At 53.6% G+C, this 27,374-nt stretch overlaps 3 protein-coding genes across 4 annotated transcripts in view; all 3 read left to right on the forward strand.

Annotated features, from left to right (window-relative positions):
• Col7a1 (collagen type VII alpha 1 chain) overlaps window positions 1-22,530 on the forward strand; it is a 32,190-nt gene extending 9,660 nt beyond the window's left edge. Inside the window, exons 32-118 of the mRNA XM_057766862.1 lie at window positions 370-441; window positions 738-773; window positions 916-951; window positions 1,118-1,189; window positions 1,296-1,373; window positions 1,941-1,967; window positions 2,049-2,102; window positions 2,191-2,253; window positions 2,328-2,387; window positions 2,476-2,511; window positions 2,696-2,740; window positions 2,811-2,846; window positions 3,136-3,180; window positions 3,270-3,305; window positions 3,425-3,457; window positions 3,819-3,851; window positions 4,009-4,062; window positions 4,141-4,200; window positions 4,295-4,330; window positions 4,439-4,519; window positions 4,611-4,646; window positions 4,845-4,889; window positions 5,127-5,198; window positions 5,395-5,439; window positions 5,683-5,709; window positions 5,906-5,935; window positions 6,065-6,136; window positions 6,209-6,244; window positions 6,319-6,354; window positions 6,444-6,524; window positions 6,733-6,768; window positions 7,029-7,100; window positions 7,185-7,229; window positions 8,451-8,486; window positions 8,558-8,593; window positions 8,699-8,794; window positions 8,910-8,945; window positions 9,037-9,072; window positions 9,160-9,207; window positions 9,521-9,556; window positions 9,682-9,804; window positions 9,897-10,097; window positions 10,189-10,224; window positions 10,310-10,363; window positions 10,529-10,597; window positions 10,827-10,871; window positions 10,984-11,046; window positions 11,224-11,268; window positions 11,966-12,001; window positions 12,116-12,151; window positions 12,299-12,343; window positions 12,457-12,489; window positions 12,565-12,627; window positions 12,733-12,768; window positions 12,849-12,929; window positions 13,049-13,117; window positions 13,243-13,278; window positions 13,354-13,395; window positions 13,562-13,606; window positions 13,695-13,739; window positions 15,229-15,264; window positions 15,348-15,407; window positions 15,515-15,622; window positions 15,794-15,865; window positions 15,990-16,025; window positions 16,146-16,205; window positions 16,309-16,353; window positions 16,536-16,571; window positions 16,680-16,715; window positions 16,793-16,849; window positions 16,997-17,068; window positions 17,466-17,537; window positions 17,727-17,762; window positions 18,010-18,090; window positions 18,608-18,661; window positions 18,849-18,902; window positions 18,990-19,052; window positions 19,406-19,468; window positions 19,552-19,668; window positions 20,296-20,373; window positions 20,453-20,506; window positions 20,653-20,701; window positions 21,239-21,271; window positions 21,409-21,495; window positions 21,663-21,791; window positions 21,890-22,084; window positions 22,308-22,530. Of these exons, the coding sequence (XP_057622845.1) occupies window positions 370-441; window positions 738-773; window positions 916-951; window positions 1,118-1,189; window positions 1,296-1,373; window positions 1,941-1,967; window positions 2,049-2,102; window positions 2,191-2,253; window positions 2,328-2,387; window positions 2,476-2,511; window positions 2,696-2,740; window positions 2,811-2,846; window positions 3,136-3,180; window positions 3,270-3,305; window positions 3,425-3,457; window positions 3,819-3,851; window positions 4,009-4,062; window positions 4,141-4,200; window positions 4,295-4,330; window positions 4,439-4,519; window positions 4,611-4,646; window positions 4,845-4,889; window positions 5,127-5,198; window positions 5,395-5,439; window positions 5,683-5,709; window positions 5,906-5,935; window positions 6,065-6,136; window positions 6,209-6,244; window positions 6,319-6,354; window positions 6,444-6,524; window positions 6,733-6,768; window positions 7,029-7,100; window positions 7,185-7,229; window positions 8,451-8,486; window positions 8,558-8,593; window positions 8,699-8,794; window positions 8,910-8,945; window positions 9,037-9,072; window positions 9,160-9,207; window positions 9,521-9,556; window positions 9,682-9,804; window positions 9,897-10,097; window positions 10,189-10,224; window positions 10,310-10,363; window positions 10,529-10,597; window positions 10,827-10,871; window positions 10,984-11,046; window positions 11,224-11,268; window positions 11,966-12,001; window positions 12,116-12,151; window positions 12,299-12,343; window positions 12,457-12,489; window positions 12,565-12,627; window positions 12,733-12,768; window positions 12,849-12,929; window positions 13,049-13,117; window positions 13,243-13,278; window positions 13,354-13,395; window positions 13,562-13,606; window positions 13,695-13,739; window positions 15,229-15,264; window positions 15,348-15,407; window positions 15,515-15,622; window positions 15,794-15,865; window positions 15,990-16,025; window positions 16,146-16,205; window positions 16,309-16,353; window positions 16,536-16,571; window positions 16,680-16,715; window positions 16,793-16,849; window positions 16,997-17,068; window positions 17,466-17,537; window positions 17,727-17,762; window positions 18,010-18,090; window positions 18,608-18,661; window positions 18,849-18,902; window positions 18,990-19,052; window positions 19,406-19,468; window positions 19,552-19,668; window positions 20,296-20,373; window positions 20,453-20,506; window positions 20,653-20,701; window positions 21,239-21,271; window positions 21,409-21,495; window positions 21,663-21,791; window positions 21,890-22,084; window positions 22,308-22,318 (4,947 nt within the window). The 3' untranslated portion in view covers window positions 22,319-22,530. The remainder of the gene's footprint in view (window positions 1-369; window positions 442-737; window positions 774-915; window positions 952-1,117; window positions 1,190-1,295; window positions 1,374-1,940; window positions 1,968-2,048; window positions 2,103-2,190; window positions 2,254-2,327; window positions 2,388-2,475; window positions 2,512-2,695; window positions 2,741-2,810; window positions 2,847-3,135; window positions 3,181-3,269; window positions 3,306-3,424; window positions 3,458-3,818; window positions 3,852-4,008; window positions 4,063-4,140; window positions 4,201-4,294; window positions 4,331-4,438; window positions 4,520-4,610; window positions 4,647-4,844; window positions 4,890-5,126; window positions 5,199-5,394; window positions 5,440-5,682; window positions 5,710-5,905; window positions 5,936-6,064; window positions 6,137-6,208; window positions 6,245-6,318; window positions 6,355-6,443; window positions 6,525-6,732; window positions 6,769-7,028; window positions 7,101-7,184; window positions 7,230-8,450; window positions 8,487-8,557; window positions 8,594-8,698; window positions 8,795-8,909; window positions 8,946-9,036; window positions 9,073-9,159; window positions 9,208-9,520; window positions 9,557-9,681; window positions 9,805-9,896; window positions 10,098-10,188; window positions 10,225-10,309; window positions 10,364-10,528; window positions 10,598-10,826; window positions 10,872-10,983; window positions 11,047-11,223; window positions 11,269-11,965; window positions 12,002-12,115; window positions 12,152-12,298; window positions 12,344-12,456; window positions 12,490-12,564; window positions 12,628-12,732; window positions 12,769-12,848; window positions 12,930-13,048; window positions 13,118-13,242; window positions 13,279-13,353; window positions 13,396-13,561; window positions 13,607-13,694; window positions 13,740-15,228; window positions 15,265-15,347; window positions 15,408-15,514; window positions 15,623-15,793; window positions 15,866-15,989; window positions 16,026-16,145; window positions 16,206-16,308; window positions 16,354-16,535; window positions 16,572-16,679; window positions 16,716-16,792; window positions 16,850-16,996; window positions 17,069-17,465; window positions 17,538-17,726; window positions 17,763-18,009; window positions 18,091-18,607; window positions 18,662-18,848; window positions 18,903-18,989; window positions 19,053-19,405; window positions 19,469-19,551; window positions 19,669-20,295; window positions 20,374-20,452; window positions 20,507-20,652; window positions 20,702-21,238; window positions 21,272-21,408; window positions 21,496-21,662; window positions 21,792-21,889; window positions 22,085-22,307) is intronic.
• Window positions 22,531-24,029: 1,499 nt separating this feature from the next.
• Ucn2 (urocortin 2) lies at window positions 24,030-24,353 on the forward strand. The gene has a single exon (XM_057769018.1). The coding sequence runs from the start codon at window positions 24,030-24,032 to the stop codon at window positions 24,351-24,353; it is 324 nt and encodes a 107-aa protein (XP_057625001.1).
• Window positions 24,354-25,917: 1,564 nt separating this feature from the next.
• Pfkfb4 (6-phosphofructo-2-kinase/fructose-2,6-biphosphatase 4) overlaps window positions 25,918-27,374 on the forward strand; it is a 37,841-nt gene continuing 36,384 nt past the window's right edge. Inside the window, exon 1 of one of the 2 annotated variants that reach the window (XM_057767611.1) lies at window positions 25,918-25,949. In XM_057767611.1, coding sequence (XP_057623594.1) covers window positions 25,940-25,949 — 10 coding nt within the window. In that variant the 5' untranslated portion in view covers window positions 25,918-25,939. Of the gene's footprint in view, window positions 26,004-27,374 lie in introns of both variants that reach the window. The other variant, XM_057767610.1, reaches the window with a different exon arrangement.

The following is a 27,374-nucleotide window of genomic DNA, read 5'->3' on the forward strand; positions in this document are numbered from 1 at the left end:
GCAGGGATAAGGGGAGCCACAGCATTGGGGCTAACCTAGACTGTACAGCAAGACCCTATCTCAAATAAATAAATACCCACAGAATATTCTTAGAAGCCCGGGTGAAGATTATAAACCATAGCAAATTAGGCCGAGGTTCTGGAGTGGAGAGAGTAAAGGCTTTGAGATCCCTGGGAGGCTGGGCCTCTGCCTCTTCACTGCCTGGGATAGCGCCCTTCAGTTTGGTAATGCTGCTTCTCCCCGACTGCTCACCTCTGGTAGCACTTAGGATCCTGGAGGTTAGAGCCATTGGCGACAGAATGGGGCTCTTGATGTAAACCAGGACGGGGAGGAGAATCTTTCCCTGCTCTGACCTCCTTACCTTTCTAGGGCTTTCCTGGCTCAGAAGGACCTCCAGGCAGTCCTGGCCTCACTGGCGTTCCTGGGTCTCCTGGCATTAAAGTGAGTCAACTTTGCCTTTGCTGGTCACAGGGGGACAATTCCTTGAACGGGTGCTATGAGTTTTTGTTTTGTTTTGTTTTGTTGTTGTTTTTGTTTTTTGGTTTTGGCTCTGTTTTTTTGAGACAGGGTTTCTCTATAGCTTTGAAGTCTGTCTTGGAACTTGCTCTGTAGACCAGGCTGGCCTCGAACTCACAGAGATCTGCCTGCCTCTGCCTCCTGAGCGCTGGGATTAAAGGCACCATGGCCCGACTGGGTGCTATGGTTTTGACTGTTCTGCCTTTGACCTCCATTTTCAGGGCTCTCCCGGATGGCCTGGCCCTCCTGGGGAACCGGTAAGTGCTCTCTGCTTTTCCAGTGCCTTCTGGGGTTCTTTCTATGGGGTGAAGAGCCTGAGGCTGGGGTCAGTCATGGCTCATGAGGGCCACCCTGAGACTCATCTGAATTTACTACCCCTCTCCTCTGCTTTGTCCTCAGGGAGAGCGAGGGCCTCGAGGCCCAAAGGGAGAGCCGGTAGGTTAAAGGGAAAGAGAGAGGGGGCCAGGCTATTCCCTGGAGGAGCAGGGGTGCCCCAGGCTAGGCCCTAAACAAGGCCTAAAGCCTGCTAAGGAAGAACTGGGATACCTCTAGGACCTTATTCTATCTTCCCTACCCTGAGAAGTGCTCTCTGCCCACACAGGGGGAGCCTGGGCAAGTCACTGGAGGTGAAGGGTCAGGACTTCCTGGAAAGAAAGGGGACCCTGGACCTTCGGTAAGTCCCAAGATACGTGACGGCAAGAGATACGGGAGAGAGAGAAGACCGGATGGGGGGGTGACAGTGAGGTCTAAAACACTTTATGTATTGTTTCCTTTATCAGGGACCCCCTGGACCTCGTGGCTCTTCGGGGCAACCAGGACCCCGTGGTCCCCCAGGACTTCCGGGAACATCAGTGAAGGTGACACCATGATCCCCTATTAGTTTTATGAACGCTGTGTGATTCAGAGACTTGGTGACCCCGCTGGAGTCCATACAACCCTTACTACTCTGGCCTTTAACTCCCACTCCTCAGTTCCCCATTATTCTTTGGGGGGTGGGGGTATTGAGACAGGATCACTCTATGTAACTTGGGCTAGCGTGGAATTTACTATGCAGACCCAGGCTGGCCTTGAACGCACAGAGATTAGCCTGCCTCCCAGGTGCTGGGATTAAAGGCGTGCGCCACCACACCCAGCTCCCATTATTTCTTCTTCTTCTTCTTTTTTTTTTTTTTTTGGTTTTTCGAGACAGGGTTTCTCTGTAGCTTTGGAGCCTGTCCTGGAACTAGCTCTTGCAGACCAGGCTGATCTCGAACTCCCAGAGATCCGCCTGCCTCTGCCTCCCGAGTGCTGGGATTAAAGGCGTGCGCCACCACCGCCCGGCAGTTCCCATTATTTCTGTAATAAAGTTTGACCCAATAACTTTCCTTGTATCTTGGGGAGGAAGGGTATGATCCATAGTCATGGGGTCATGATCTGTCTTCCAGGGTGACAAAGGTGATCGTGGGGAACGGGTAAGTAAGGGACCAGGTATCCTGGGCATGGCTTGGAGTCCAGGTCTCATGGCCATTTCCTGATACATTGTCCTTCTCCAGGGTCCCCCAGGACCAGGTATTGGTGGCACTGGACAAGGCGAGCCTGGACTTCCGGTGAGGAGGCCATGGGCTTCTGCTGGGGCAGTGGTTGAGTACTGGGCTTCCTAGTTTTTGGCTTATATGTTTGCTTACTTCCTTCTAGGGTCTTCCTGGAAGCCCTGGACCCCAAGGCCCGGCTGGTCGCACTGGAGAGAAGGGAGAGAAGGTAGGAACCCGACCTCTTGGTGGCCCATAGGCAGGGCCTCCCCTGGGTCTTCCTGTCATTTTTTTCTCCTTCAGGGTGACTGTGAGGATGGATCCCCAGGCCTTCCAGGACAACCTGGGGCCCCAGGTGAACCGGTGAGTTAGCTCTAGTTTCTGCCTCCAACCATCAGTCTCATTTCACCCGTATGCTCTAACCCAAATCTCTGAACTCTCCATCGTCCAGGGCCTACGGGGAGCTCCTGGAGTTACTGGGCCCAAAGTAAGTCCCAGCTGTGGCAGGGAGTGTGTGCAGATGTAAGGTGTAGTCTGGACCCTCCTACAGTGTTGCGGAGGCTGGAAGGTTATGGGCCTAGAGAGAGCAGGGGCTTTGGTAGTTTTAGTAGCTGGAGGTCGATACACTTTATTTGGTGTTCTCTGAAAGCCCCTCTCTTCTTTTTCCTTAGGGTGACCGGGGACAGACAGGGACCCCGGGGGAACCTGGAGAAAAGGTACGTGCAACCTCGGGGGCTTGGGAGGATCTGGGGCCATTTTCAGCTCTAACCTCTTCTGTTCTGTCAGGGTGAACGGGGACCACCTGGTGCAGTGGGACCCCAGGTAAGCCCTTTGACCTTAGCCAGTGCTGGCTGACTTGTGGATTCTATGTTCCCTCCTCGTTCTAATTTCCTGCTCTTGATCCGTTCTACCCCCGCCCTTCTACCCATCAGCCCAAGACACCCAATCCTTAGGGATACAGTGCTCAGCTTCCAGGGATCGAGCTTTCAATTTTCTGACTTGGGTAAACTGCCCTTGGCTTTCGCTGCTCTCTGTCTCTTGCCAAGTTCAACTCCTGCCCTGCCCAATCCCACCTTTCTAACCCACCCCCACCTCTGTTCCTCTTCCCCAGGGACTCCCCGGGGTTGCTGGACATCCTGGAGTGGAGGGTCCTGAGGTGAGTCTGTGACTTTGGCGGGGGATCAGGAATGGGATTTTCCTGTGTCCCTCTCTCCCTGTTCAGACTCACAATTTCTCCATGTACAGGGGCCACCAGGACCTGCTGGCCGCAGAGGAGAAAAGGTAACTTATGGGTTAGATGTCACACTTCCTGGCAGCAGGGATGTGGCAGATGGGACACTTGGACTTTGGGTTCCTAGGTGGCCTTTTGACCTGTTTCTGTCCCTGTCCTCTCTCTGTAGGGGGAGCCTGGACGCCCTGGGGACCCTGCAGTGGTAAGTGAGGGACAGACGGGGTCCCGAGGCCAGCATAGTCCTGGAGCAGTGGCATAGGAACTCTGCTCAGGGCTGGGACCGCACAACCTTAACCCTGGGTAGCTCAGCTTGGTGATTCCCCTTGAGTGGTAATCTCCTTCAGACCTCCAGCTGTGCCCCTGTGCCCCATAACCATTCTGCAGTCATGGACACATGTCAGTCCCTCGTGTGTGGTCCTTACCTTGTTCTCGTTAGTGAGCCTGTGACCTACAGGCAGAGACTGAGCCTGTGACATCTAGCTTCATTTATCTCCGTCCCCATGGAACCTGATCCTATGAATCCCTAGACAAGGCTGAGCTGTGTCTGTCCTGTTTGTTTTCAGGGTCCTGGTGGTACTGGAGTCAAAGGAGAAAAGGTATGTCTGGGGGTTGTTAAAGGGTGAGGTCAAGGTCACAGGGTCACAGGGTCTATCTTGGGTGCTACCTAGAAATAACAAGGCTTGCAGCATGATTGCTGGGTTGTGGCAATACCTGGAGCCTGGTACTAATGCTGACACTCCATGTCACCTTTAGGGAGATGCTGGACTCCCTGGACCCAGAGGAGCTTCTGGAACCAAAGGGGAACAAGTGAGTAAGACCAGAGGGTTTGTGGGTAGGCACAGCTGGAGGCTACCCTCTCCTGAATTCTGCTAATCCCATCTACAGGGCCCACCTGGATTGGCTCTTCCTGGAGACCCTGGGCCCAAAGGAGACCCTGGAGACCGGGTGAATAAATGGGGGGAAGGCGTGTAACAGAAGGTGGAGGGAAAGGTACCTCAAACTCTGGCTAAGTCCTGTTACCCTTCCTGCTCTCTCTCAGGGTCCTATTGGCCTCACTGGCAGAGCAGGACCCACAGTGAGTATCTACAACCCTTGGAAGACCCCAGAGTTTCTGGAGTTCCCTCCTCTCAAAGGCTGCCTGGTATCTGAGTTCTTCATCACCTCTTTCTTGTCTCCCTGGCAGGGAGACTCGGGGCCTCCTGGAGAGAAGGGAGATCCTGGGCGACCTGGCCCCCCAGGACCTGTCGGCCCCCGAGGAAGAGATGTGAGAGGCTGGAGTTGGGGGAGTGGAGAACAGGGAGAATGGGTGCTTGTATCACTGGGGTCTTGGTACCAAGCTGACTCATGTCTCTCAGGGTGAAGCTGGAGAGAAAGGCGACGAGGGCACCCCGGTGAGACTCCTCCCCACTGTGGCTTTTGATTCTTTACCCTTGAACCATGACCCCAAGGATGGTTGGGCCCTAAGAGGTCATCTTGCCCATCCCCATCTCTTCCTGTCCAGTCAGTGTCCAGGCCATCTCTGTCCCCGCTGACTGAGTCAGTTAGATCCTAACCCAGCTGCACAGAGTGACTTTTCTCTCCATCACCAGGGTGACCCAGGTTTGCCTGGAAAAGCCGGCGAGCGTGGCCCTCGGGTGAGTGTTGGTTGGGAGAAATGAGGGGTCGAGGAAAAAGGAGGAAGATGCTTAGACCAGAAGGTGGTAGGAGGCTCTGGGAGGGATGGGAGGTGAGAGGGGAATCTACAGGGAGGTGTGGGGTGATGGGAAACTCTGTCATGGACTTTGGGGTGATGTGGAATATAGGCAGTCAGTGCTGCTCATGGGAAAATCTGCAGATGCCAGAGTCCATCTCAAACCACTTGTTCTTCTCAGGGCGCCCCTGGGGCCCGGGGGCCTGTGGGTGAGAAAGGCGAGCAGGGAGACCCTGGAGAAGACGGACGGAATGTGAGTAACAGCCTCTGGCCCCTTACCCTTGACCTCAGTCTCTATTCATCCACCCAATCTACCGTCACTGCCCTCACTCCCTTCGCCTCTTTTGTGAGAACTTCCCAAAGGCCATGGGACCTCACGAGCCCTCGTGGTACTTCTAAGTCTCCCCCCAGTTGCTGTTTGTCCTGAGTAACTCCCTGGCCTTCTGCAGGGCAGCCCTGGACCATCTGGACCCAAGGGTGACCGTGGGGAGCCGGTGAGTAGTACCCGTCCTGGGCTTGTGTGGGCTGCCATGTGGCCTTTGACCATGCAAGGGGTCTGGAAGTTATCAGGGGAAACGGTGATGGTGATAGCCACTCGCGGGCCTAGCTGCCCTCTAGGAGTTGGCATTGGGGTGTTTTAGGGAATTGGGAGGCAGAGTCGAACCTGGGGTAACTATGAACTTTGATGTCCAGGTAACCTCAAGGCTCCTATTGACACCTGTAATTTCTTTTCCCAGGGCCCCCCAGGTCCCCCTGGACGGCCGGTAGGTGTTAAGCTGAGTCTTGTCTTCTGTCATCTCCCTTTCCTGCCCTGTGAACTCTTGTCTCCTCTTACCCCATGCTCTCCCCTCACAGCCCCTTGACTCCTCTATCGATCTTCATAGCCCCTCACGGACCCCGCTTCCCCTTTCCAGCCTCAGATTTCCTCTTGAAGTGCTCTAATTGCTCATTCCCCTATAGGTGGATGCAGGAATTGGATCCGGAGACAAGGTACTGGGGTTTGTGGGTAAAGTGAAGCTGGAAATCTGGGAATGATCGGGTGTCCCTAATGAGGGGACCTGGTTCAAATGTACTTAGTGGCTGAGGAGTGTTCCCTCCACAATGCTGTCTCTGCCACAGGGAGAGCCTGGACAGGAAGGTCCTCGAGGACCCAAGGGTGATCCTGGCCCCCCTGGAGCCTCTGGAGAAAGGGTAAGTGTGATGGCCTGTGGGAACTGTAGTCCTGGAAAACCTCACTCTGACTCTTCTTTCCTTTGTCCTCAGGGCATTGACGGGCTTCGGGGACCCCCTGGCCCACAGGTGAGTACCTGCTTTGTCCTTTAACTTGCATCACCATCTTGCCGGCACCTTTTATCTGACCTTGTTCCATCCAGGGAGACCCAGGTGTCCGAGGCCCTGCAGGAGACAAGGTGAGATGATATGATCTATTTCCGGAGGTGAAGCTGGCTCTTGGTCCCATCTTGGTCTTCAAGGCTTCCTGTCACTCTGTTTTCTTCAGGGTGATCGGGGGCCCCCAGGTCTGGATGGCCGGAATGGACTGGATGGGAAACCAGGTGCACTTGGCCCCCCAGGGCCACATGTGAGTAGTGGTTGCCCCATTTCTGTACCCCTCACTTCATTTGGTTGGTCTTGGTCTTGAGCTCTGGCACCAGCTATGTGTTTTCCTCTCAGAGCCTTCCTGTGTGGGGCATAGCACCGTTACAAGGCTTTGGGGGTCACAGAAACCATTGTCCTGCCAGTGGGCAGGGACCCTCATCCCATGTATCTAACTTTGAATGTCTTCTTAGGGTGCTTCAGGCAAAGCTGGAGACCCTGGGAGAGATGTAAGTTAGGGGAGACGCCAGGATGGAGGGTGGCTTGGAGGCCCAGCAGAAACTCCATTCAGGTCTCACATCAATGAAAATAGGGCCAGTTGGCCCTACTGGGTCTTTGTTAGGTCTCAGTCCCTAGGCAGCAGGTCAGTAGAGTCCCCTTGCTGACCTCTGCATTACACATCACTGGGGTCCCTCCTTGGCAATGGGGTGCCATGTCCTAACTAGTATCTCAGAGACCCTCTCAATCCTAGCAATGGATTTTTTTCCAGGGGCTTCCAGGCCTTCGAGGAGAACACGGCCCCACTGGCCAACCTGGTCCCCCTGGCCCCCCTGGAGTACCTGTGAGTCCGGCTTCATATTATCCTGGTAGCCTCTTCCTAGGGCCACCTGAGCCCTGACAGCTGACCAACACTCTGTTCCCACAGGGAAAGGCAGGCGAGGATGGCAAACCTGGCCTAAATGGGAAAAACGTGAGTGTTCTAAGCATTACCAAACCTGCCAAGAAAGACCAGCGCATTCACATAGCCCAGAAACATAGACAATACATGAAACATATGTACTGACACATGTAGACATGCACCAACATAGACATAGCCCCCATGTGAAGATGCATCTAAAGTGTGTTCTAGTGTACATGTGGGCAGCCTTGCAGACACGGTGAGCTAGGTGCATGTGTCGGTTTAGAAAGGCCAGACACAATGAACTAGGTGCGTGTGTGTCCATTCATAAGGGCCAGACGCTGTGAGTTAGGTGTGTGTGTGTCCGATCAGAAGGGCTAATATGTGACAAAATAAGGCACAGCCACTTGTCCAGTCAAAGAGCCACAAAAAAAAAGGTTGGGAGCAGCAGATCTGTGGGCATCAAGCCACATTCAGTGGCATGTAGAGACATGTTAACACTTGACATTTTACTTAGACAAAGTCCCATAGCTGTACCATGACACATCTGAGGACATGCTGGCGATGTATTTATAGCAACAGTCACCAACAGATGTATGACCATATATATTGAAAATCATATAAGGTTGGCAGACACAAGCCAAAACATAGAGTTTCTAAGGAACTAGAGATCTTAGTACACACATATAAACTCATGCTAAGACAGAGGCCATGATATGCAGACAGACAGGGAAAGTCACCTTCTAGGACATGCAAAGCCCTGTGTATACCTGCTAAGACACATATGGGCATATGAACTCATAAGACACGGACAGACACCTGCTATGTCTGCATGGATGTGGAGTTACATATAGAGAGCTAAAGGAGGAGGACATGAATACATATACATGAATGCAGACACATATAGGCATACCCATAAACACATAGCAGTTGTCTGGGATGGACACAGTCACTTTAAGACTCACAGAGCCGGGCTGGAGAGATGGCTCAGATGTTAAGAGCATTGCCTGCTCTTCCAAAGGTCCTGAGTTCAATTTCCAGCAACCACATGGTGGCTCACAACCATCTGTAATGGGGTCTGGTGCCCTCTTCTGGCCTACAGGCATACACACAGACAGAATATAGTATACATAATAAATAAATAAATTAATTAATTAATTAAAAAAAACAACTTAAAAAAAAAGACTCACAGAGCCATAAAGTTACAGGCACAGATTCAGTTATAGTCATCTGAAATCTATACAGACAGTCTCAAAGCTGAACCATCTAGGCTTATGAGTCTTCTGCCCACAGGGAGAACCTGGAGACCCTGGAGAAGATGGGAGGAAGGTAAGCCCCTCCCCTTGGAGGATGCTGTGGCTTCAGATTGGACCATATCTAAAAATCCCTGTCTTCCTTAGGGGGAAAAGGGAGATTCTGGTGCCCCTGGAAGAGAAGTGAGTGCTTGAGTTTTTTATATTCTGTGACCCCGTTCATGACCCTGTGAGGGATCTGCTTCCACTCTTCCCTGAGGCCCTTGATGCTGACTGTACCCTCCACAGGGTCCTGATGGCCCTAAGGGTGAACGTGGAGCTCCTGGTAATCCTGGACTCCAGGGTCCTCCAGGTCTCCCAGGACAGGTCGGTCCTCCTGGCCAGGTGAGTGTCTAGGGTAATTCTAGGACTTGGAATCAATGGCCCATTATGTTTCCTGGGCTACCCACTTGGGATGCCTTGATCCTATGTGACCTCTTTATGTCCTCTCATATTTCAGGGTTTCCCTGGTGTCCCAGGAAGTGTGGGTCCTAAGGTGAGTACGTGTATCTATATTGGATAAAGAGTATGAGAAGGGACACAGAGGATTAGGAGACATGTCCCCCCTTGATCATTCTTTGTTCCAGGGTGACCGTGGAGAGACTGGATCCAAAGGGGAACAGGTGAGGCTGGGGTTCATGTAGCTATGCCCTCCCCGGATGCACACACATCCCACATGGTGGGTTCCAGCGCCCATGTCTTGTCTCTAGGGCCTTCCTGGAGAACGTGGCCTACGAGGAGAACCTGGGAGCTTGCCGGTGAGCCAGACCTGGCCCTTGACCCTTGTCTGCTTACCTATAGTGGCCACTTCTCCCTCACTTTCCCCATGCCGTGGGACTCTGTGGGTTCTGCCCTCTGTGCTCAGTCCCTTGTCCCTTGCGGTTCCTGACGCTTCCCTTCAAGGAAGCACAAGTGGTAGAGAAATGCCAAAGATAGGCTTCCAGTGACCTCGCACTTGACCTCCATGGAGGCCGAGAGGATGTAGAAACGCGCCTAGGTGACAATGTAGGGCAGGAGGCAGGGCCTTCTCCTTCGTGGATCCCTAGCTCTTCACCATCTTTATGTCTCCAGAATGCAGAGAGGTTGCTGGAAACTGCTGGCATCAAGGTAGGTTGTTCAGAGCTGAGGTGGGGTCTAGTGGGGCCCTGTGAGACAAGCAAAGTCCACAGGGCCATGCAGATGAGCTGTGTCAGCTATAGGCCCTGCTCCTCTGGGCCCTCACCATTCCTCAGGTGTCAGCCCTGCGGGACATTGTGGAGACCTGGGATGAAAGCTCTGGTGGCTTCCTGTCTGTGCCTGAGCGGAGGCCTGGCCCCAAGGGGGACCCCGGTGAGCGAGGCCCTCCGGGCAAGGAGGTAAGTGTGGCTGGTGGCTGCTCGGTGGAGATGCCCTGTGGAGGCCATGTTCTAACGGACATAAGCATCCACCCACCCTTCTCCTCCCACAGGGCTCCATTGGTTTTCCTGGAGAACGCGGGCTGAAGGGAGATCGTGGAGACCCTGGCCCTCAGGGGCCTCCTGGTCTGGCCCTTGGGGAGAGGGGCCCACCTGGACCACCTGGCCTTGCTGGGGAACCTGGAAAGCCTGGCATTCCTGGACTCCCAGGCCGGGCTGGTGGTGTGGGGGAGGCAGGACGGCCAGGAGAGAGGGTGAGTCTGGGGCCGACCAGGAGAGCCAGGGCAATAGTTAGAGCAACTGGCCTCCCCATTGAGTTGGCCTCACACTGCTCTTTGTATCCAGGGAGAACGAGGAGAGAAAGGAGATCGTGGAGAACAGGTGTGTGTTGGGGGAGGCACCCCAAAGCAGTCCTTGCTGGAGCCTGTACCAGCTGGCACAACCTCCATTGTCTTCTCTTCTGCAGGGCAGAGATGGCCTTCCTGGCCTTCCTGGACCACCTGGCCCTCCTGGCCCCAAGGTGATCACCCAGCCTTGTGACTGGTGATGATGTTACCCTGAGACTGGGCCCTAGAAACTCCATGCAGTATCTTCAATCCCATAATTCTATGCGATCCTAAGACCTGTACTGATCCCTTAATCTATATAACAGACTCATCTTCCATCCACTGCTTTGTTCTCATAGGTGGCTGTCGAGGACCCAGGTACTGGACCCTCTAGAGAACAAGGACCCCCTGGACTCAAAGGTGCCAAGGTCAGTGTGGGGTCAACTTTTGTTTTTGTTTTTGTTCTTTTGAGACAGGGTTTCTTTGTGTAACAGTTCTAGCTGTCCTGGAACTAGCTCTTGTAGACCAGGCTGGCCTGGAACTCACAGAGATCCGTTTGCCTCTGCCTCCCAAGTACTGGTAATACTCTGCCCGACATGGGGCCAACTTGTGACCCGCTATAACACTTGGGCCTGACCTGACATCTCATCCATATAGGGGGAGCCAGGCAGCGATGGTGACCGTGGACCCAAAGGAGACAGGGTGAGGCTTGCTACCCCACTGTACTCTCTATGGGGCATGCCATAAGTAGTAGGCACACATATGTATACACATGGCGGAGAATGGCACTCAGGGCATGGCTTTTTGCTTGCAGGGTGTACCAGGCATCAAAGGAGACCAAGGAGAGCCTGGGAAGCGAGGTCATGATGGCAGCCCGGTACGTTCCTCTCCCATAGGTCACACGTGTGCAAGGCTGTGACTCTTACGTCTGTTGTCTCATGTATAGGGCTGGAGTCAGCACTGTTTGTCCTGCTGGCCATCAGGGCAGGGTGGGCAGTGAAGAAGCTGGGGTTGGGCACAAGGGCAAGGTGGTGTTAGACATATTGTCTTACAGGGTCTCCCGGGAGAACGTGGTGTGGCTGGACCTGAAGGAAAGCCGGTGAGTAACCACAGGAATAGCTGGGCTAGGATTTGAGACCCTCACTGTGTGTTTATTACTCAAGAGGAATAAGGCTATGCCCAAGCACAAATTGTAGGCTCAGGTGCATGATGTCTGACAGGTTTACTATGTGTGTATGTCTGTGTGTCTGTCTGTAAAGGGCAGTCCACGGGTCTATGTGGTCATCTGTGCCTGAGAAGTGGGGAGAGTAACAGGTTTACTGTGTGTGTGTGTCTGTGTGTCTGTCTGTAAGGGGCAGGCTATGGGTCTATGTGGTCATCTGTGCCTGAGAGGTGAGGAGAGTAACAGGTTTACTGTGTGTGTGTGTCTGTGTGTCTGTCTGTAACTGGCAGTCCATGGGAATATATTCTCATTTATACCTAAGAAATGGGGAGGGGCTGGAGAGATGGCTCAAAGGTTAAGAGCACTGATTGTTCTTCCCAAGGTCCTGAGTTCAATTCCCAGCAACCACATGGTGGCTCACAGCCATCTATAATGAGATCTGGTGCCCTCTTCTGGCATGCAGGCCTACATGCAGACAAAACATTGTACACATACTAAATAAATAAATCTTAAAAAAAAAAAAGAAAGAAAGAAATGGGGAGAGTACAGTACTCTCCAGGCAAAGGCCCTCAGAAGGTGGGAACAGGCTAAAGAGAAGCCTGGACCCAGGTTCATCAGCCCCTTCCTTCTGCAGGGTCTGCAGGGCCCAAGGGGGACCCCTGGCCCAGCGGTAAGTACATTAGAACCCTCACTTCTGCTCCCATCCTGTGCCAAACCCCAGTGAAAATCATTCGCTACTTTCCCTGTGTGCGATTGGCTCCTTTCATCAGACTGTCCCCAACAGGGTGGCCATGGAGACCCCGGACCACCTGGTGCCCCGGTGAGTGATAGGGAAGCACTGCCTAGTGAGGGGAGGGGAGGGAGGGGGACAAACTGTCACTGTTGACAAGCCAGGCTTTGGTCATGAGGATCCTGGAGCCTGGACAGACAGCACTGACCTGTCTCCTGCCTTCACACTCCTCCCTAGGGTCTTGCTGGCCCTGCAGGACCCCAGGGGCCTTCAGGCCTAAAGGTGAGTGTAGACATGAGAGGGGAATGGGTCAGTACATATGAAGAAGGAGAGGAATTCCAGGCATATCTTTTCCCATGATGGAGCTGAGCATGTGGTTTCTGCCTCTTTTCCAGGGGGAGCCTGGAGAAACAGGACCCCCAGGACGGGTGAGTAGTGTGGTTCATGAGGTTGCATCACTAGTACACCTGTGGGGTTGTCACCATCCCGAATTCCTCTTCCAGGGTCTGCCTGGACCTACTGGAGCTGTGGGACTTCCTGGCCCTCCTGGCCCTTCAGGCCTTGTGGTAAGTGAGTTGCTGTAGGGTTACCATGATCTCCTCAGGTACCACACTCTCCTGTGTCCTTTGTCCTTCACCCCACGTGACCCTTGTATCTGCTCCCCCCACCAGGGTCCACAAGGGTCACCAGGTTTGCCTGGACAAGTGGTAAGTCCTGGCAGTCTTGGGTTGGGCTCCAGGGGTTAAGGGTCATCATTCTGGATCTTGACTGAGCTCCATCTTTTCAGGGGGAGACAGGGAAGCCAGGACCCCCAGGTCGTGATGGTACCAGTGGAAAGGATGGAGACAGGGGAGGTCCTGGTGTGCCGGTATGTATTTTGGGGGAGCTGGTGGTTGTGGGGTCCTGTGCCCAGCTGGCTGGATAGCAGCTGGGACGGTGGGAACGGGATGATGAAGAGACTGAGTTCCTCACAATGCTCTTTTCCAGGGGTTGCCAGGTTCGCCTGGCCCTGTTGGACCTAAAGGAGAACCTGGGCCTGTAGGGGCCCCTGGACAGGTGACCTTTGGCTCTGCTTCCTGCCTCCTGCTCACCCCTGAGCCCCAGTTTTCACCTATCATCTGGGAAGCAGGGTGGGGATGGGAAGGAGGGTGGCTAGGCTACTCACATGGCGTTCCCCACAGGCGGTGGTTGGGCCCCCTGGAGCAAAAGGCGAGAAGGTGAGTAGGGAGAAGTTCTGAAAGAAAGGGCCGAGGAACGGGAGTAAAGGACCCACTGACCCCCTCTGTTATCAGGGAGCCCCAGGAGACCTTGCTGGAGCCCTGCTGGGTGAGCCGGTGAGTGGAACACCCTTGACAGTAGGTGTCTTTTGACCCATAATCCATCCCCATGAGTCTTAGCTTTCACAGTGTCCCCCACATTTGACCCTGGCCTCAGGCCTACCTCAAGATGCATCTGTTTGTGATTGACACCTGTGTTGTTACACGGCCCTTGCGTCCTTAGGGAGCCAAAGGTGACCGAGGACTGCCAGGACCACGGGGTGAGAAAGTGAGTGGGTCTGGGCTTCCAGCGTAAGTTCTGGGCAGAGTAGGGGTGAGGTGGAAGGCCAGGGACCCTTACCATCCTTTATGTGCAGGGTGAAGCTGGTCGTGCAGGAGAGCCTGGAGACCCTGGAGAAGATGTGAGTCTGGGGTCTGGGCAGGACCAAGCCTGACTTGACTGTGAAAACAAGGACCATTCTTGGGTTTGGTCACATCCCTAACCTCTATGCCTATGTTCTCAGGAGGTTTCTGTTTGGAAGACACATGGCCACACTTATGGACCCAAACTTGGCTTCTGTGTGCCCTTGCTTAATCATCTGTCCCTTACCATGGCTGAACCCATGCATGTCCGTTACCACCTCATCTCCCAGGACTTGGGACACAGCTGATTTCCTGCAGGCCTCTCCTTGGTCATGTGTTTATAATCTTGTCTTCCACCCCCGCCTGAGTACACATCTGTGGTCACATCGAAGTTCCCTGATGGGAGTTTTCCATTGAACGCCACATCCGCGGTTCCTCTTGTTTGCACGCTCATGTGTGAACTCTGTGGGCCTGTGGTCACATCTGGGCTTCCCTTGGCCTGTGCTCATACTCGTCTGAGTTCCCTTGGGAATATTTTTGGTCCATATAGAAGCTTAGCATTCACACCTACACTTTTTTGAGTATTTTGCCTGCATGTTTGTCTGTGCACCACTGGCCTGCCTGTTGTCCTCGGAGGCTAGAAAGGGCACAGGATCCCTTGGGACTGGACTTGTGGATGAGTGTGAGCTGCCATGTGGGTCCTGGGAATTGAACCTGAGTCCTCTGTGTACCAGGTTTTTTCTTTGGGGTCTCCAACCAGCTCCCAAATCATGACACAGAGACTTATTATTACTTTTGAATACTTAGCCTAACTTAGGCACGTTTCTGGCTAGCTCTTTTAATTTAAATTAATGTTTCATTTTATCTACCCTTTGCCTTGGGACTTTTTGTCTTTTCTTTCTTCTGTATATCTTAATTTCACGGCTTTTCATGTCTAGCCGGCTGGCGGGTGCCTGGCTTCCTGCCAGGTGTGTCCCTTGTTCTCTCCTCCTCCTTCTTCCTCTTCTTGTTCCTCCTCTTTCTAGCCTAGATATCTCCTTCTACTTATCCTCTCTGCCTGGAAGCCCCGCCTATCCTTTCTCTGCCTAGCTATTGGCCGTTCAGCTCTTTATTAGACCAATCAGGTGCCTTAGTTAGGCAAAGTGAAACAAATGCAACTCGTCCTTACATAATTAAACACAGATCCTTATATCATTAAACAAATGCAGCACAAACAAATGGAACACATCTTTGCCCAGTTCAAACAATATCCCACACCACCTCTGGAAAAGCAGCCAGTGCTCTTGACCATAGAGTCATTGCTCCAGCTTGAATTTTACCTTTATTTTTTTTTTAAATAATTATTTATTTATTGTGTATACAATATTCTGTCTGTGTGTATGCGCCAAGGCCAGAAGAGGGCACCAGACCCCATTACAGATGGTTGTGAGCCATCATGTGGTTGCTGGGAATTGAACTCAGGACCTTTGGAAGAGCAGGCAGTGCTCTTAACCTCTGAGCCATCTCTCCAGCCCCTATCTTTATTTTTTTTTTTTTTTTATTTTTTAGGGTCAAAAAGGGGCTCCAGGACTCAAAGGTCTCAAGGTACATTTATATGGAAGGGCTTTTGCTTGGGGCTATGGTCTTGTGACTCTCTAAGCCTGATAAGATCCTTCTTTCCCTTAAAGGGTGAGCCAGGAATTGGGGTTCAGGGCCCCCCTGGGCCAACTGGTCCTCCAGGTATGAAGGTAAGTCAGCATCTCATCACAGTTCCCAGAGATGGGAGGAAGGCGTTCTGGGGCTTGGGAGGGGATGGTGTCCTTCTGTGACCACTCTTCCTTTTCATCTGTTTCAGGGGGACTTGGGCTCCCCTGGTGCCCCCGGTGCTCCTGGTGTCGTTGGATTCCCTGGTCAGACAGGACCTCGAGGAGAGATGGGCCAGCCAGGGCCTGTGGGGGAGCGGGTAAGAGGGCTGGGGACAGCATGTGGGAACTTGGGGACCTCAAGATCTCTGATCTGGTAGCAGGTGAGGAAGGAACCCAGGCCCTTCCTTGGTTGGTGCCCAGTCTTAAAAGGAAGAGAGAAGGGGGTTCCCAAATCACCCCGCCATCTCCCTTGTCCAATTTTCCTATAGGGTCTGGCAGGCCCTCCGGGAAGAGAAGGCGCCCCAGGCCCCTTGGGACCACCTGGACCACCAGGGTTAGCGGTGAGTAGGACCTCCCAAATGCCCCAAGTCTGCCCACGTGAGGGTTATTGGTGTGGGCAGGCCATGAGGTTGGGTGTGTGGGGACTTTGAGCCCATAGGTTCCTCACTTCACTCTGACCCACAGGGAGCACCTGGCGCCTCTGGACTCAAAGGAGACAAGGTAGATGAAATGCTGCGGCTCTTTCCTGCCATTGTCACTCTCCAGCTCTGCCGAGCTTCTACAACCCTCCGTCCTTTATTGAGTCCCCTTACGCATCCCTGGTGTCCTGTTGATCTCTAGGGAGACCCCGGAGCAGGGCTGCCTGGGCCCCGAGGCGAGCGTGGCGAGCCAGGTGTCCGGGTACGTATGTCCTCACCACAGCCAGGGCTCACCATCCCTTTACCATCACCGTTCCTGCCTCAGTCCCAGCCTCTGAGTCAGTGAACCCAATGTTACCGTTCAGGGGGAAGATGGCCACCCCGGCCAGGCAGGACCTCGGGGACTCATGGTAGGTCCTGTTGTACGACTTCAGTTCCTTGCCTGACGTCCTCTGTGCCCGTGGGGCACTGCAGTCTGTGCTAGCCCTCTGGTTCTTTGTTGGCTCTGGTCCTCTGTCCTTCTCTGTCCTCTGTGCCTCCTCCTCCCTATTCCTCCCTCATCCACTGTCATAATCGCATTTTCTTCACACAGGGGCCTCCCGGCAGCCGGGGAGACCGAGGGGAGAAGGTAAGAATGTGGGGGAAAGGCCCCCCTGTGAGTGGGGTGAGGATGGATACGGTAATTGAGTTCTGGAGCCTCCCCAGCTTGGGTGAGATTCATTCTTCTACCCAATAGGGTGACGCTGGAACCGCAGGGCTAAAGGGTGACAAGGTATGTGTGGTTATCAGGGGGGCTGGAGTAGGAGACCGGGGTGCTCCTGCCTCTGCTGATCCCTTCTTGCCCCTCAGGGTGACTCAGCTGTGATTGAGGGGCCTCCAGGGCCACGAGGTGCCAAAGGAGACATGGTGAGTAGGCCTGGTTCACATATGAACTGGGTCTCTCTTGCCTGGAGGAAGAGTTTTGTGGGGCTGGCCCAGGTGAGCCAAGAGCTTGGCTTTCCAGAACATGAGGGGCCTCCAGCTCCTGACCCTGATTTCTGACCTCTGATCTAGGGTGAACGAGGCCCTCGAGGCGCAGATGGTGACAAAGGACCTCGGGGAGACAGTGGGAATCCTGGCGACAAGGTACAAGGAAGAGAGTGGGTTTTCCTCACAGGGGTCCTGCGGGTCATGTACAAGTTCCACAGAGAGCCGGGGAGGGCGGAGCTTATGGCGGGTGATAGGGAAAGGGTGGGTTTTCCTTTGGGGGTCCTACAGGCTATGTACGTGTTCCACAGAGATACGGGAAGGGGTGACACTTATGGTGGGTAATAGGGAAATTTAGGCTGTGGTGACTCTAAGGGTGGCAGAGAGGATGGGGACTCTTGGGAGGAGTCCAATGCCTCAGGGTGAGAGGCGAGGCGGGGGGGGGGTGACCCTCTGGGCTATGACCCTGTGAGAGGAGCAAGGGAGCCCTTGGATGTTAGGGTGCTCCAGACAGTGGGTGTCTTGACTCTGTTCTTTCTTCTGGTAACCCCTAAAGGGCTCCAAAGGAGAGCCTGGTGACAAAGGCTCAACTGGATCAATTGGAGTTCGAGGCCTCACGGGACCCAAGGCACGTTCCACCTCAGGTTTATTCCCATATCTCTCACACCTGCCGTGGGGATTTCTTACGTGTCGCACGTGTGTTCACACGGGATCTGTGTGTAGCCTGTTTCCTGGCTGACTGTGACTGCGTGAGCACAGATAAGCCAGCATGGGGCACAATCACACTGAAGGACTTGGCCCAATCTGTTTCCCACAGGGTGAGCCAGGCACTGCAGGGATCCCGGGTGAGCCGGTAAGATGCCCCAGTCCCACAGAGACCCCCCTATCCTCACAAGGCCCCCGTTCCCATGATAGCCCTGCCCATGTGGCCTTTGGCCTTTTAGGGACCTACATTTTTATGACCTTCCTTTTTCTAGAAGCTCTGTCTCTTAGTGAGCTCTAGGATGGTGACCCCAGCCTGTCCCCAAGGCAGGGGGTAGTGGCTGGAGTCCCAGCCTGCAGTCTAGGTTGACCCCTTTGGATGTCTCACTTTCCTCCAGGGAACCCCAGGAAAGGATGGAGCCCCTGGTTTCCAAGGAGTCAAAGGAGATATTGGCTTCACGGGTCCCCGGGGCCTCAAGGTGAGAAAGAATCTATTGTTTTTCTATTCAAGATGTCCTGGTGTTGGAGAATAAGGGATGTAGGGTCCGATTTGGGGGCTCAGGTTACACAGAGTGTTAGCCCCGGGTTGGAACGCCTCAAACGAGTAGTAAGAGTTGGTTTTAAGGTCAAGGATTCAAGATGAGGTAGAAGTGGCTCTTCTTAAAAAAATTGTGACCGGGCAGTGGTGGCGCACGCCTTTAATCCCAGCACTCGGGAGGCAGAGGCAGGCGGATCTCTGTGAGTTCGAGACCAGCCTAGTCTACAAGAGCTAGTTCCAGGACAGGCTCCAAAACCACAGAGAAACCCTGTCTCAAAAAAAAAAAATTGTGAACCCAAGTTCTCATGTAGTCCAGGCTAGCTTTGAACTTGCTATGTAGCCAAGCCTGGACTTGAATTCCTGACCCTCCTGCCTTTACCTCCCAAGTGCTGAGATCACAGATGTGTGCCATCATATCTGACTGAGACATTGTTTTCTCATCTGCTTTCCTGCCGTAGGGCGAAAGAGGAATGAAGGGAGCCTGTGGCCTCGATGGAGAAAAAGGAGATAAGGTATAAATTTACCAGAGATAAGGGGGCTGTGGGGGCTTATGCAGGGGCTGTAGCGAGGGCTGTGGGGGCTGATGCTGGGGGCTGATGGGGCTGTGGGGGATGTAGCAAGGGCTGTGGGGGCTGATGTGCGGGGGGGGGCGCTGTGGGGCTGTGGCCCAAGGCTTACTCCTCTACCTGATGCCTCCAGGGAGAAGCTGGTTTTCCCGGCCGCCCTGGGTTGGCAGGACGGAAAGGAGACGCAGTGAGTGTCAGGGTAGGATCCACCCTAAATGACAAGGGGCAGTTGGCTAGAGAATCAACCTTACATTTCCTTTCCTCTTTCCTCTAGGGGGAGCCTGGTATGCCCGGTCAGGCTGGGGCTCCTGGCAAAGAGGGTCTGATCGGTCCCAAGGTACAGCAGCTCTTGATAATGAACATGATGGGGGTGGAGTCAGGCAGGATAGAGAAAGGCATGATAGGATCAAGGAAGACTGGCTTTGGGGGAACTTGTGTAGCTGTTCTTGAGATTTCAGGAGAGATTGGGGTCACAACAGAAAGTCAGGGTAAAAGGATAGAAGGTGAGAGTGGGGGTCATGTTGTATTGGATTGAGTGGGGTTTGTGTCATGGGATTATAGTTGAAACAGGTGGCTGGATCATCCACTGTAGAGGGCATTGGTCCAGAGGGCGTACAAAGCTCAAGGATGTGCAGGAGTGGAGTGAGGGATGTCAGGGCTGAGTGTATTTTCTGCTTCTTCTGTTTCCAGGGCGACAGAGGCTTTGATGGGCAGTCAGGACCCAAGGGTGACCAAGGCGAGAAAGGGGAGAGGGTGAGTTGATGTGGGGTCTGTGATCTGAGGGGAGCGGTTTCATCTTGAAGGGTTTTTTGTCACCAACGCTTTTCTATCCACAGGGGCCCCCAGGAGTTGGGGGCTTCCCAGGTCCCAAAGGGAATGATGGCTCTAGTGGTCCCCCAGGGCCACCTGGTGGGGTTGGTCCCAAAGGCCCTGAAGGACTTCAGGGTCAGAAGGTACGTTTCTTCATCTGTGACTCCTGACCCTTGACCCTACCCTCCCTGCTTTGGTTGTCGTTTTAGACAGGATCTCACTATGTAGCCTTGGGTGGCTTGAAACTCTCTGTGTGGACCAGACTAGTCTTAAATTTAGAATTCTTCTTGCCTTTGCATCTCAGGTGCTGAGATTGAAGACATGTGCCACCATGCTGGCTTTGTGTGTTTACTTTGTTTATTCTATGTATATGAATGTTGTTCCTGAACATAAGTCTGTGTACCGTATGTCTTCCTGGTGCCCGAGAAGGCCAGAAGAGGGCATTGGATCCCCTGGAACTGGAGTTCAGAAGGTTGTGAGCCACCAAGTGGGTGCTGGGAACCAAGCCTGGGTCCTTTATAAGAACAGCAAATGCTGTAACTGCTGAGCCCTCTCTCCAGCTTGGCTTTCTCATTTTGAATAGCCCAGGGCCTTACACAGGCTAAGCAGGTGCTACACTCCAAGCTCTCCCAGCCATCCCCACCTCTCTAAGCCATGATCCTACAGCCCATGCTCTGATCTCCATGTTCCAGTCTCTGGAGCCATGGTCCTCCCATTGCCTGTATTCTACTCTGTCACTGACCCTGCCCACTTGGTCCTTGTGTTAACAGGGTGAGCGAGGTCCCCCTGGAGAGAGTGTGGTGGGGGCTCCTGGTGTTCCTGGTACCCCCGGTGAGAGAGGGGAGCAGGTGAGTGTCGATTCCTGGGTTTGGAGTCAGAGATTGGCTATGAGATCTGTCACGACCTGGTCACATTTGTTGTGAACAGGGGCGACCAGGACCTGCTGGCCCTCGTGGGGAGAAAGGAGAAGCTGCACTGACTGTGAGTTTGGCCTGGGTGGGATGGGTCACCCGGCACCCTGACTCTGGTCCCAGAGCTCTTGATTTGATATGACTAGTCTTTGATCCCTGCATTATGCGACCCATGATTCATGGGTTCTTGGTGGCCTTGTGGTCTTGTGTTCCCAGGAGGATGACATTCGGGGCTTTGTGCGTCAGGAGATGAGTCAGCATTGTGGTGAGTGGGTCTAATGTGGAGTCTCCTGCCTCCACCCCATCCTAGGACACCTAGGTAGAGCTGCTAACAGGACTCCCTTGATGGAGGGGGACAGATGTGGGCTGCATAGTGGTCTGGACTAGCTGCATTTGGAGGGGTAGAGTGGAGGACAGAGCTGTCCCAGAAGATGTGGCACAGGTGGGGAGTGATGATTCTGGGACCCCGTTTCTTCCTACTGTGACCGGTTTCATCTCTGTGCCTCCTGCCCTGACTTCCTTGGTCCCTCACTTCCCTGGTCTATTTCCAGCTTCTTGTTCCTGCAGGCTCATCATCTCTACATTTCTTCCTGTCTTTCTCCTCCCTTCCCTTCTTCACCTCTTGCCTGTTCTCCCTTCTCACTCCTCTGGCTCTCACTGACTCTCCTGCTGTATCTCTGTACATCTTACCCCGCATGTGTGTGTTTTTGTTTGTTTCTCTTTCTCCATCTTCCCATCTTTTTTTTGTCTCTTGTTCTTCACTTTTCATGACCTCATTCTACCTTTTCTCTGTCCCTTCCAGCCTGCCAGGGACAGTTTATTGCATCTGGATCACGTGAGTAACTTTCTGTATCTAGAACTTTCTCATCTAAGGCACTGATGCTCTTGCCTATCATTTGGGCCCTCTCAGCAGGGGTGTGGCTAGGGTGGCTGACCATGACAACCAAGAGCGTCATCACTGCCCTGTTCCAGGACCCCTCCCCAGCTATGCTGCGGATACAGCTGGCCCCCAGCTCCACCGTGTGCCTGTGCTCCGGGTCTCTCATGTAGAGGAGGAAGGTGAGGCTGGTAACCCATGGGGCATATACAGACTGGGTACAGATATGTATATCAGTGCACATTGCACATATATAGAGTCATTTCTGCACATGGGGGAGAAAGACGCTGTCTAGTCTATCCCAGAGCCAGCAGGGACCTCCTCAAAGCACACCCCACCCTGCCTGCAGGCCAGGTACCCCCTGAAGATGACGACGACTTCTCTGAGTACTCGGTATATTCTGTGCAAGACTACCAGGACCCCGAGGTTCCCTGGGATGGCGACGGTGATAGCAAGGGCTGGGACCAGAGAGGTTCAGGTAGTGGCAGATGAAGCCCATCCCATTGCTGATCTATTGCTGATTTTGCATTCCTCTGACCCCCACTATCCCCAATGACTAACCACCAATAACCCTAGACCCCTGCTCCCTACCACTGGATGAGGGTTCCTGTACTGCCTACACCCTGCGCTGGTACCATCGGGCTGTGCCTGGTGGCACAGCCTGTCATCCCTTTGTCTACGGTGGCTGCGGAGGGAATGCCAACCGTTTTGGAACCCGTGAGGCATGTGAGCGTCGCTGCCCACCTCAAGTGGTCCACAGCCAGAAAACAGGTAGGGGCTCAGATTCTCTCAGTGACGCTGAGCCTACATGTATCAGTGTGGCTATATTTCCCCAGCTATGGAGCCTGCATGGTTCCTCTCCATGTTCCTTTTTGTCAAGGGTCCCCTCTCTTAGTCAGAGCCCACTCTCAATCCCTCACGATTGCTTTGCCATGTTTCTGTGCAGGTTTCATGTTGGGAAAGGTCAGGATGTTTTCTGGTGTGTTCCACACAGGTGCTGCCTAGGGCTGAGGCCTGAATGACGCGTTTGATGGTCAGCAGTCCCTGGAGGTGGCAGGGCTCAGCAGGGTCCTGCCGATCTCCGTTTGGTGCTAGAGTTCTGTGTGCACGTGAGCGTGCGTGGTGTCCACGATTTCAGTGACTTGGTCCTGTGGGTCTAGCTTTCCCCCTTAGGGACAAATCCCCATTGTGGCGCCTGCTTTCCTGGCAGATGACTCATGGGGGTGGTTGTGGGCAGTGAATGGATATGACTGGTGTCCGACCTGCCCCTTGACCCAAGGCTGTGATGCCATGGTGCTGATTCGGGGAGGGGGGAACATTAAAGCTGCTCTTTTAAAAGGCCTTCGTTGTTGATTTCTTGGGTGCGATGGGGGTATCAGGAAACAAAGTTCCTTGCGGGGAGGGGTAGTCAGCATTATATTGCATGGCATAGAGTCCTCATACCTGGCCCTGGTTTTTTCTGTGCTCTTATTCCCCTAGCTTGCCCCCCCCAGATGTAAATAGGGTGGGGGCTAAGGAGATGTCCTTACTGCTCCCCAGGAGGGGATGAGTCATAGGTGGGGGGGCTGCCTCATGCCAGGAAACATGCCCTAGCTCCTACCCCAGGAGGCTGGGGGAGATAAATGGGCCTTGAAGTGGAGTAAAGGGTCAGGCCGCAGGAGAGCATTGCCTGGCCCCAGCCCCAGCAGCTCCAGTGTCCCCGGTCTTCCCTGGAGGAAGCTGGTAATGGTATGACTGACATTGGGTCAGGATGGGAAGGGTCTGGGGTTGAGTGGTCCTGGGATTTGGGTGAGTGGGGATGTCTGGGAGACTGGGAGGTTCGGAGGCTCTTGTCCCCTCTGTCCCCCCTGCCACTCAGAACCTGTCTCCATTTTGTCATGTGGGCTGTCTCTGTTTCTGAGTCTTTCTTTAACTCGAGAGGATTCCAGGTGGTTTCTTTCTCTTCCTGCCTTGTCTTTCTTCTTCTCTTCCCCATTTGCTTTGTCCCCTTGTCCCCGTCCCATTCATCTTCCTCTCTTCCTCCCCAGCCACTCCCCTGCCAGCCCAGCCCCCTTCTTTCTCTGCCCCTGGTTATCTTTGTCCTTAGCTTCTACTTGTTCTCCTTCTGTTGTCTTTGGAGTTTTTAGACAGGGTCTCATTATGTAACCTAGCTGCCTTCAAATTTGATCCTGCCTCAGCCTCCCAGGTGCTGAGATCATAGACACACCACCATGCCTCAGGACACATTATAGACATACGTTACTATGCCTCAGAACACATTATAGATATACACTACCATGCCTCAGGACACATAGACACACACCACCGTGCCTCAGAACACATTATAGACATACGTTACTATGCCTCAGGACACATTATAGACATACACTACCGTGCCTCAGGACACATTATAGACACACAGCACTGTGCCTCAGGACACATTATAGACATACGCCACCGTGCCTCAAGACACATTATAGACATACGCCACCGTGCCTCAGGACACATTATAGACATACACTACCGTGCCTCAGGACACGTTTTCATTCTTTCTATCTGGCTCCTGCCTCTGTTTGGTTCTGTCTTGGCTTTCTTCTTGTTTCTTTTACTCTGTCTCTGTCCCTGGCCTGGCCTCTGTAATCTCTCCAGCCCCTCTTCATCTCTTGCCTCTTGCAGTCTGTCTCCTTCCAAAGAACGTCCAGACCCTGAGCCTGTTTTCTCCTTACAGCCTTACAGCATGATGGCCAGGTGGGCCCTGGTGATGCTCATGGTCCTGTTTGTCTCAGGGACCCCTGTCCCCACCTCCCAGCTCCTCCCTCAGAACCATCTGGAGACTCTTCCCTACTCTGTGGCCGTGGAGAGCCACTCAGCTGCCACCACAGGGCCCTCAGCTTCCTGGACCGACTCCAAAGCTAACCCTCACCTGGACACGCGTGTCACACTCTCCCTGGATGTCCCCATCGGCCTCCTGCAGATCTTACTGGAGCAGGCTCGGACCAAGGCTGCCAGGGATCGGGCTGCCACTAACGCCCGAATACTAGCTCGTGTTGGCCGCCGCTGAGACTGAGAGAAGGGGGTCATAAAGATGGGGTGTCCCTGGATGCGAAGTTCTGGAGGACAGCCATAAAGTTGGACAGTACTATACCAGGCAGAGCGCATACCCAGACTTTACAGTACTATACCTAGCCAGAGCTTCAGAGTGTCCACAGTATGTTCAGACAGCTTGGCTGTGTGGTGGCATGCTTCTGTGCCCTTCATACTTACATGTGTTTGGGCATCTTGAACACTTGTATGTATGTTTGCTATATAGAACCATGTCATGCCTGGCTGTGACTGGCAGTCACAGAGCATCAAGATACTATCATGTGAGCTCCATCATTAAATGTTGAGGCGAGGACCCAACATTGAGACTGCACCCAAGATCCATCTAAAGCCCACCGGCCCAGGCCCCACCTGAGGTCTCCACAGGAGAGGGTGCTGGCAAGGGCCACATGCTTGTCTTGTGCGTTTGTTTTTAAAGACAGTCTTACAATGAAACCCTTGCGTGTCCTAGAACTTGCTATGTGACCAGGCTGGTCTCAAACTTGTAGCAATCCTTCAGCCTTTGCCCCGAGTGTTAGGATTACAAGCATGTGTCACCCCGTGTTTTGCACTCTGTTAGGCAGCACCCCACTTAGTTGGATGTAGTTATCAGAGACATTTCCAGGCAAAGGCATAGATGGCCACACGTGAGAAATCTGACCTTGACAGTTGTGTGTGTGTGTGTCTGCCTGCTATAAATCTCTGACAGCTCTGTGTGAGCAAGGGTTGGAGACACGTGAGAAGGACTGGGGAAAAAGGGTGTTTGACTCCCAAATCTGCACACAATACCCAGCCAAGCATTGTCCTAGATACACCCAGCAGCCCTGCCAGGTCGATGGACATGCCTGGCTCAGAGAGGGGGTGGATACAGCTGGAGCTCCAAGCCAACTCTATGCTCTCCTTGATGAACTGTCCGAAGCAAAGCTGCTCCCATTTTCTGAGCCCCAACTTCCTCGACTGTAAAGCAGAGTGATGCCACCAAGCTTCTTGTAGCTCAGAGTGACATGGTGTACATGAAAGTTGTGGCTACAGGAGGTGCTCAATAAATGGGAGATGATTGAAAGGTAGGATGCACCGAGTCACCCAGGCAGTGACACATGAGGGCTGAGTCACACCTGGCTTCTCTGCTGCCCTTCCATTCACCTTCGCTCCCTACCCTCTGACCTGCTCACTGTAAAATGAGTAGGTTTCACGCCCCCCCCCCCCCCATTCCATTGCTCGAGTGGAGAGATTGACTTTCTGGGGCGTGTGATTCTATTTGCCTGTGGATGAGGCAGGAGCTCCCAGTAGTGTCGACAACACGTTCAGGAGAGACGACCGGATAGATCCTGAGTGCTACCGGCAGCTCCGACTGGAAAAAAAAGTGCTACTGGCCTGAGCGCAGAGTGCAGCTGCTGGCAACCTCACTGGGCAAAGCAGCCCTCGGGGGCGGGTCTAGGACGGTTGGAAAGGCGGGGCCGTTTTCTTCTGAGCCTGCAAGGGGGGGGGCGGGGTTTCCTTAGCCTTGCCGAATCGCGGGAGGGGTTGGGGAGTGGGGGCGGCGGCCCTGGACAGTTCGGTGGCAGGATGGACAGAGGTACATTAGGAGGCACCTCTCTGACTGGCCCTGGGCGGGAGAGCGACGGGCAGGGTAGGCACTGGGTAGCCTGGGGACGGTGGGGATTGGGAGAAGACCTGAGTGTAGTGAAGATGGTGTTGGAGGGGGCATGAGGGCGCTGGAAGTCTCTCAGAGTGCTCTGAGAGGGCATCAGTCTATCAACGGCCTGAGGGGTGGAAAAAACTGGGGCCTCGTTGGGAACAGGGGCCTGGACCAAGGTGGGATGACTATAAATAGTATCTTCCTTTAGCCAAGGGGGAGGGCCAGGCAGCTGGAACTGCCTGAGGCTCTCCCCAGTATACCCCTTGCTGGCCTCCAAGGGGTCTTGTTCATCAGGGTCAACCGGGTTTGGGAAGTTTTTCAGATAATGCCTTCTTAGCCTTTAAGCTTGTATTTCTAGGGCACCTACTATGTGCTCTGTGCTGGTCCTGAGTTTCTCTACACACCTACTGTGTACTCTGTCTTTCCCATAAGCCTTTCTGAGCTGTTTTGGCACCTTGGCTAGCTCTGAATCACTTGCAGCACCTACTGTGTGCCCTGTGCCAGGCTAGAATCAAGAAGTACAGATCAGGGTTCCCAAGCTGCCACTCACATGGCTGGATCCCCAAAGTGGAACCTCACACTGTGAACTCTGGGCTCAGAAGGATGGTGGGGACAGTTCTTGAAAATGGCCAGAGGAAGCTAGGACTCCTGGGAAGTCCCTGCACCCAGCAAAGCAGCATCTGGTCAGGGAATAAAGAGGAAGAGCAAGGGCCAACTAATGAATATGTATGTTCTGTGTGTATGCATGAGCATGCTAGCGTGCATTTGTGTGGTAGGGCTGGGCCCTGCATCTTGCTGTTGTAAATGGTGGCTCACTGGTACAGCCAGGATGGGGCAGAAGATAGAGAGTGGCAAGATTTTGAGCCTTGAGAAGCGAGGGTTGAGGACTTGGATCAAATGGCTTCTATAATAGGGTTACTAGGAGGCAGCCCATTGGTCAGTACAAAAGGTGCCCAGGGAGCCATCTAGGGTCAGGCCAGTTAGGTTCATGGTGGAGAAGGGCTGAGCTAGCCGAGTTCATACTTGAGTGCACAATGGCATCCCAACACATCCTGTGCACGGGACAGGGTAATGGGTGCACTTTGAGTACCCTGAATAGGGAAAAGCCACGAGGGCTAGTCTGTTGGACATCTGCTGATGTTGGGGGAGCAGAGAGCTTGGATTCCAGGGCATTCCAGCAGAGGGAACAAGCAAGAGCCTAGGTGTGAGAAGTAAGGCGATGAAGGAAGTCATAGGTGAGGCTCTGAAGGCTGGGAGGTGAGTTGAGTCCTGCTCGTTCGCACCATGGGCTGGCTCTGCTATCTTGTCTCCTCCCCACCTGCATCCGCAGCTTCTTACCTAAGAAATGAGGCCATGGAAGGG

This window comes from Chionomys nivalis, chromosome 4 (genome assembly GCF_950005125.1).
Source record: "Chionomys nivalis chromosome 4, mChiNiv1.1, whole genome shotgun sequence".
NCBI lineage: Eukaryota > Metazoa > Chordata > Mammalia > Rodentia > Cricetidae > Chionomys > Chionomys nivalis.

Coding starts and splice junctions, on each gene's coding strand:
- Ucn2 (XM_057769018.1), top strand. CDS start 24,030: ATGATGGCCAGGTGGGCCCTGGTGATGCTCATGGTCCTGTTTGTCTCA.